Source organism: Primulina tabacum, chromosome 15 (genome assembly GCF_025594145.1).
Source record: "Primulina tabacum isolate GXHZ01 chromosome 15, ASM2559414v2, whole genome shotgun sequence".
Classification (NCBI taxonomy): Eukaryota; Viridiplantae; Streptophyta; class Magnoliopsida; order Lamiales; family Gesneriaceae; genus Primulina; species Primulina tabacum.
Window position 1 is genome coordinate 16,303,943 of NC_134564.1, and position 8,102 is coordinate 16,312,044.

An 8,102-nucleotide genomic window follows, 5' to 3' on the forward strand; every position below is an offset into this window, starting at 1 on the left:
TCGTGTGTACCATAATCTTAAATCAAGTGTACCTGCTATGTATCGTAGAATAAGTTTGATATATTTTAAACGTGATATTTTAGGATAGGCTTGGTACCTGACACACAAACATACAATAAACATGATGTCAGGGCGACTAGCGGTTAGGTATAAATGACTATCAATGATGCTGCGGTAGAGGGTGTTCTCAACACCATCGGAAACATCATCTTTGGACAATTCTCACTAGACCCCATCAGAGTTTTCATGTGTTTGGCGTTATCATTTGAAATTTTTTTGATCAAGTTCTTGGCATATTTGGATTGACACAAAAATATACCATCATGCAGTTGTTTAATTTGCAATCCAAGGAAGAAATTCAACTCTCCTACCATGCTCATTTCAAATAGCGATGACATGCACTCAAAACGTTATCAACAAGTTTTTGTAATGAAGTACCAAAAATAATGTCATCTACATAAACTTGGCAAATCAAAATGTCATGCTTCAATTTTTGAATAAAGAGGGTTTTATCAATCTCACTCCGTTTAAAGCCCACGTTGATCAAATAATCGGCCAACCTATCATATCATGCTCGTGAAGCCTGTTTAAGTCCATAGATAGCCTTCTTCAGCTTGTAGACATGGTTCATGTGATGTGGATTTCAAATCTTTTTGATTGACTCACATATGCTTCCTCATTTAGAATACCATTAAAAAACGCACTCTTAACGTCCATTTGATACAGCTTAATATGCATGTGGCATGTTATGGCAAGCAACAATCGGACTGACTCAATTCGGGCTACATAAACAAAGGTTTCATCAAAATCCACCCTTCAACCTGTGTATACCCTTGAGCAACCAATCGTGCTTATTCATCTGTCTTGTTCTTAAAGATCCATTTAGTTCCTATAAGATCCATTTAGTTCCTAACATCAACATTATTGGATCTTGAAACTAAATATCACACATCATTGTGCACAAACTATTCAAGTTTTTCATGCATAGCATTGATCCAAAATTCGTCTTTTAGTGCATCATTAATATGTTTTGGTTTAGTGTTTGACACGAAGCAAGAGTGACTTACCTGGGAGTACACGGAGCTCATGCCTACTAGACAATCTCTTTCGGTAATCGACTTTGTCCTTTTTCCTTGTTTCCACATCTTCATGTACTTCACCAATGAGTGATTCTTCTGAATTTTGTTGGGAATTTCTTTTCCACCATTGATTACCGCATCATCATTATGTTCATTATCCACTATTTCTATAATTCAACACATAACCCACACATCCAAAATATGAAAATATTTAAGGTTTGGTCTTCTTCCCATGATAATTTCATATGATGTCATTGTAGAACCACTCCTTAAATATACACAGTTTGAATATGACACGCTGTGTTCAAAGCCTCAGCCCAAAAATGTTTTGAGATATTTTTAGAACTTAGCATGACTCGAGCCATTTCTTGCAAGGTTCGATTTTCTTTTCAGCTATATCATTTTGTTGAGGAGTTTTAGGGGCTGAAATTTCATGAATGATACCCTTTTGGTCACACAAGGATGCAAATTGAGAATATTCAAACTCCTTACCAAGATCGATTATGATCTTACCAATAGTCATATTATGCATATTCGTAACCTTGATATGTAGTTTGTGAAGTTATCAAATGTGTCTTGATTTATATCTAAGAAAACTTACCCAAGTGAAACGTGCAAAATCGTGAATACAAACAAATGATTACTTCTTACCTCCCAGGCTCTCCACTTCCATTGGACCCATGCGATCCATATGTCAGAGTTCAAGATACAGTGTTGTCCCAAGGTGTTGCAACACTTGGTGTGGAACACGGGTTTGCTTACCTTTTTGACATGGTCCACAAAAGTATGCAGTTCCTGAGCTTAAGTTGGGCATACTTTGTGTTAGAGTAGGTGCCCGACAAGCCAACTTGTGGCTCCAGTTTTATTGACTCTGATGTAAAACAATCTTTATTTTAATAATATTTGATGATTTTATTCGATTATGACATTATACTTTATCTGTATACCCATGCAAGTTGCATAGATAAAGTCATTGAATATACAATAGGTACCATGAGGTCTGCGTCCCAACGTAAGATCATGAAACTCATTAGGAAGCGTACCGTATATTCTAAACAGGTTCCTAGTCGATTCAGGCCGCCTAAAACAAGGATAAAAATCGCTCGAGCTCGAGACTAGCGTCTGTGAAGTAAACACCATGTTTCATTGATAAGGGCATAGTGATGTCCATTCACACATATGGGTGATCATATGATGATTCACTGAACAACCCTCCCTCGGACTGTCCAAGTGGTTCTCACTTATCGAGTGGAATAGTCCGCATTTATGGTTGTACACCATTAGTCCTTTGACCCGGGACAATGTAAGGGCTATACGTATTAGCATGCACTTTGATCTGTTTACCGACTCTATTGAGGGTCATCAGGTAGCATGGTTGGGTGTAGTTTTGAAATACGTAGGAGAAAAATACATTGTAGTCGGGGATTAACCGTTTACTTACAGGTAAAGATATCCTATGTGGTCTGATGAGTCAATAGAGCAAGGAATCTCTTGCCAGAGTAAGACATGCGTAGTTTGGAAAGGTATTTCCTCAGTTGCGCATACCAGGACACTATTACTCAAAGATAAATCACATCGCTATCGAATTAATATCGACTCTCGATATACCAATGGTTGCAGATTTGATCGGGGCATATGTGTTGAAGGGACCGTACTGTATGCTAACCATGACTAAAGGTTCTTGCAGACACTATCAGTGATACCTAGGGGATAATGGGGCGATGCTACTAGACGCTCTTACCATGATCCGGTGGTTCCAATCAGAAATGAGTTCTAACATTCTTGATCAAGGTGTTGATGAAAAGAATGGGCTAACTAAGGTAAGCCCAAATAAGAATAAATGTTATTCTGAATCACATGGAAATGTGAACCCACAGCTAGCTGTATCCCCGAACTATTGAGGGTCACACAAGTATCGGATTCTGTGTTCCTGTTGAGATAGTCAAATTTCAAGGAGTTAGAATTTGGCGACTATAGTTTGATGGAGATCAAAGAGGAAGCTTATAAAGGAGTTTATAAGCTGATTTCATAGTATAGAAGAAATGGAAGTTAGCATGATTGCTAAATAAATAAGGAGAGTGGAACTGCCTGTTTTGTGAAGGAGTTCACTGAAACTGACAGCTGCTTAATATGGTAAGTGAAAATTTTGATCTTCGAAATTTTCAATTTTCATTATTTGAACAAGATTTGTATCCTGGATACATCGGCGCTCTCGGATCGTCGATCGACGTTATAATGAGTTCGGAATCTTTTTTTAGTGAATTTGGAATTTACTAATTAAATGATTGTGTTAGTAATGATGACTACTAACATGCACAAATTCTCATAAATATTCTAGAGGAGTCTAGAATTAAATTAACCTAGGAGTTAGTTAATAAATTAAGTAATTATTATTTAATTTAATATACATATACATGTATATATTTTATATGGTGATATAAAATATATATAATATTATTATATAATTTATTATTAAAGATTAATAAATACATTATATATTAATTATATGGTAGTTCAATTATAATGAAATTATTAGAGTCTTTGTGTGAGAAGAACTCCTAATTAGATTATGAGTCTCACTCTATATATACAACACTAAGACTTATTATTAAAAACCCTAGTTTTTGCACACAAAAGAAAAACAAAAATCACTCCCTAGAATAACCTCTCGGCCACCACAAATAAAAGAAAAGAAAATATTGTTGGCTTTTGGTTTTTTATTGCCGCGCTTCCATCGTTGCACCATCTCCGGATTTTAGAAATTCGGAGATTACAGTCTCAACGCACAAATTGTTTGGAATTACTAGTACAATCCAAACAAGAAATTCAGTTTCTGATCGTGGTCCCAATTAGACGATTAAAGGAGAAGATTCGTTCGTAGAAGGACTATCTCCGCAGTAAAAATCGGAATAGTTTGGAGTCCAAGGGTTAAGAACGCAAATGTATAATTCTAAACACCCCATGAATGTTTTAAAACACACGACGTCCAAGAACAAAATTTTTAAATTTCCGCTGCCTCTTGGTTGCGAGAACACGATGTCCCAACAATGGTATCAGAGCCGGTAATTCTCAATCGTGTGTTTTAATTAAATTGTGTTGAGTTTACTATTTCTAACCGCGTAAAATTTTTATGAAAAATTCCCCTAAAATTATTTTTGAAAAATATTTTTTGAAAAAAAAAAGAGAATACTTTGGGATATGTCCGGAACTGTTCCGGGCAGACGCTCGGTGAGCCGCGCGTATAACGCGTGCGCACGGCGCGCACGTGGCGGCCGCCCTGTGCACGCCTGTGCATGGCAGTCACCCTGCCTGTGCGCCTGTGCGCGCGGCAGCATGCCTGCCAGCGGCAGATTGGATCGGGCAGCGGGAGGGCAGCGCAGATAGGTGCCCAAGAACGTCTCGGGCACCGCGCCAGGTTGAGGGGAAGATTTCAAATTTTTCTAAATTCTGGGGACTAAAATGATATTTTTGAAATACGGACGATTTTACCCCGACAACAATTTTTATAAAATTAAATTCTTACAAAATAAATAATTGAAATATGATTTTAATTATTTATGGTAAAAGGTATTTTATAAGAAATTTAATTATTTGGAATTAAATAAAAGTGTTTATTTAGTTTGATAATTATGGCGGTTAGTGATAATTTACGAGATCCACGATTTATTGATAAAATGTGATATTATCGTATTTATATAATATGTGATATTATATCTTAAAAGGATGATCGAGAGCCATGACCAATGTGTTAGGTGTATGTTAGGATTTTTTACATGTTGTAATTTTTGATTATTTGATAATTAAAAGTTGACCTGGTTTATGGTCCGTTCCCACCCCCTAAATTTGTATCTCAATGTACCATGGATATTTTTGTAAATATTAGAATTACTGGGAGATCAAGATTTGAAGACGGTGGGCCCGATCCTCGAAAAGAGTTTTGAAGATCGAAGACATGTAAAATATTGGAAGCTTATGTAATATTGCATTTGCATCCCTGCATTTACCTAAGCTATGGAAAGATTCGTATGTGGCTCGTACGGATCAATTAGCTCTCGGTTATCGATCATCCTTTATTATTATTTATGATGTATGTGATATATTATAAATAATCAGTATGTGCGTTAAATATATAGTAACAAGAGTTGCATGAATCCGACAATCATACAAACAAACATGGCACCAGTTTTAAAAATAATGTTGAGATAAATTTTTAAAATTAAAATCACTCAATTTGGATGAGATCCAAAATTTAAATCAAGCCCAATAAAAGGATAATCAAATGAAAGTTTAATAATTCATTGCTTTCCATCAACGGTGGTTACATGATGAACGCTACCCGCAGACAGTGTCTGGCTCATAGTATTGGGGAGGCCTGGACGCCGGAAAGCTGTGATTTCTACTGACATATTCGATGTGAACTACGTGGAAATCCCATGACTTCGGCTCATATTATCGAGGGGATCTCATGGCGACCATCCACTAATGTTCGAAATTGATGGGCCGGGCTCGACACGTGAAGAGAAATGGTATCATATTATTGGACCCTCCTCAAACATAAGACAAAATTACATAAGGTTTGCAAGGGGTAGCAATTGGGCTCTACCTTTTGAAAGTTATGATTGGATGATATTATTCGAGATCGTAATTTCACATTTGGGCCTTGCGTACTCACTAAGAAAATTAGATTTCCGGTTTTTCATCAGAGGTTGGGGAGAATGTCAAAATAGTGGGAGGACAATTCGTAAAAACAAAAGTCCATAATTTACTTTTTACAAAATATTTTAAAATAATCAGTAATGTTTGTTCTATTTCCTTTTCGGTATATTTACAATTTCGTCTCGAAACCCACTATATGTTATACTCGATCAAAATAAGCTAACAAGATCGAATTATCATGATTGGCTGAGAAATTTGAAAATTGTTTTGAATTCCGAAAAGATAGCATATGTGCTCACGAAGGCCCATCCTAAGACGGCTAAGCCAAATGCCACTATGGAGGAGCTGGCTGACCTTGACAAATGGTGGGACCATGACTTGCAAGCCAAGAGCTATATGCTAGATTCTACGTCAAACGAGCTGCAGAGGAGGTTTCAGGAAGCTGTGAATGCTGCTGACATTTACGGCTACCTGCAACAATTGTATGGTGAACAAACACGTCCACTGAGGCACGCTACTGTCAAAGAACTCATGAGACATCACGTCTGCGAGAAGGGGCCTCGGTCCAAGAGCATGGCGTGAGGATGATTGGGCTAATTGAAAAGTTAGAGGGCCTGGACCTTGTTATCCTCAATGAGTTGTCCACAGACATTATACTGCTATTCGCTGCCATCTTCGTTTGATGGGTTTGTGGTGAACTTCAATATGAACAAGTTGGAGGCCAGCCTTGAAGAGTTGGTCAACATGCTGACTAGCAATGAAGCCACCATCAAAAAGGAAAAACTTGTTTTCTTCGTTGGCTATCCGTCTGGGACGAAAAAGCGGCCACAAGGGAAGGGAAAAAGCGTTCTCGTCCTCCTAAGACAAACAAACCCAACATGAAGCGAGTAACAAACACTTCTAAGTGGCCCGAAAATCCTGACAAGCGAGAAGACGTTTGCTTCCACTACAAGAAGCCTAGACACTGGAAGCGCAATTGCAAGGAATATCTCGCCCAGTAGAGTTCTGGCAATGATATATTCTATATTGAAATAAATGTCTCAATTAATTCAACATCTTGGGTATTGGATACCGGATGTGGATCTCATCTTTGCAATAATTTGCAGGTGATGACAAGAAGTAGAAGACTACGAGAGGGTGAGACCTTCCTAAGGATGTGCAATGGAGCAAGAGTTGCTGCGACAGCCATAGACGACGTTTATTTAATATTAGACAATAATTTTAAGTTACTTTTGAGAGACGTTTTGTTTGTTCCGAATTTAGTTAAAAACATTGTTTCCATTTCTATGCTTGATAAAGATGGATTTTCTTGTTTATTTAGCAAAGGTGTTTGCAATATTTACAAGAATGAATATTTGATTGGAACGGGTCAAATACAAAACGAACTCTATAACTAAGAATAAAAGATATTCCTGTAGAGCCCAAAATTAGTACACGTAAAACCCATGCATTTATTAAATTTTTTATTTAATTTTAAAATTATTTATAGCGATGCACATTAAATTGCTTTTCGAGTTTCATGTTTCAAGCGATTATTCGACTGCGGGATCGAGGAAAAAAGGACCGGTGACGATTCTGGCAATTTTAGAATGTGGTATTTTATTTTTGTCAAGGATGGGACATTTTAAATAATTTATTTAGTTTTTGGCATTTTAAAAGCCTAATTTATTTATTTAGTGATTTTAGGATTTTAAATTTTTAAAGTTTAGCAAGTGTGCATTTTATTTTAAATTAATGGATTTTATTAAGTTAAAAGTGGGTTAACATTTGTAAATGTTTGATAATTATTAATTAAGCAATATTTTTTCCCTAATTAACACTAGACTCATGCGCGCGCGCGCACACACACACACACACTCTTTTCACACATAAAAAAATCGAGCACACACACACAAAATCACATTTCAGAATTTATTTTTGAGAGCAAGAAAACCTAAGGTTCTTCTAGCAAGAGCAGCTGCCCCTTTCCCGTTCAGTTTTCCAGGACATTTTCATTGAGTTTTCTTCAAGAAAATCGTGCCACGTTCGTCCCGTATCAACCTTCGTATCTTCTCCACTTCAGTTTCGTCGTTTCGGTAACGTTAAAGATTTAAAGGCATGTATATTCTTTCGTTTTCACATCGATCTAGTAATAGTAATAATTTTGATATTTATTGTATGAAAAACATGTGTATGTTATGCAAAGTTTGAGCGGAAATTTGTTGAATCGATTTTTGGATCTAAAACTCGAAATTTGTTGTCATTTTAATTACAGTGACTTTTCGGTCGATTTTCTGGAAAAACTTTCAACATATAAAATGTAGAACTTTTTGATACCTTCGATTTTACAGTAAATTCGAAATATTTAGATACGAAATGAGTGAGTTA

General features: G+C 36.5%; 1 protein-coding gene across 1 annotated transcript; it reads left to right on the forward strand.

Moving 5' to 3' along the window:
* The first annotated feature begins 6,071 nt into the window (after positions 1-6,071).
* Positions 6,072-6,617, forward strand: LOC142525912 (uncharacterized). Its single transcript, XM_075630198.1, has 2 exons — positions 6,072-6,278; positions 6,384-6,617. The coding sequence occupies exons 1-2, from the start codon at positions 6,072-6,074 to the stop codon at positions 6,615-6,617; spliced, it is 441 nt and encodes a 146-aa protein (XP_075486313.1).
* Positions 6,618-8,102: the final 1,485 nt, after the last annotated feature.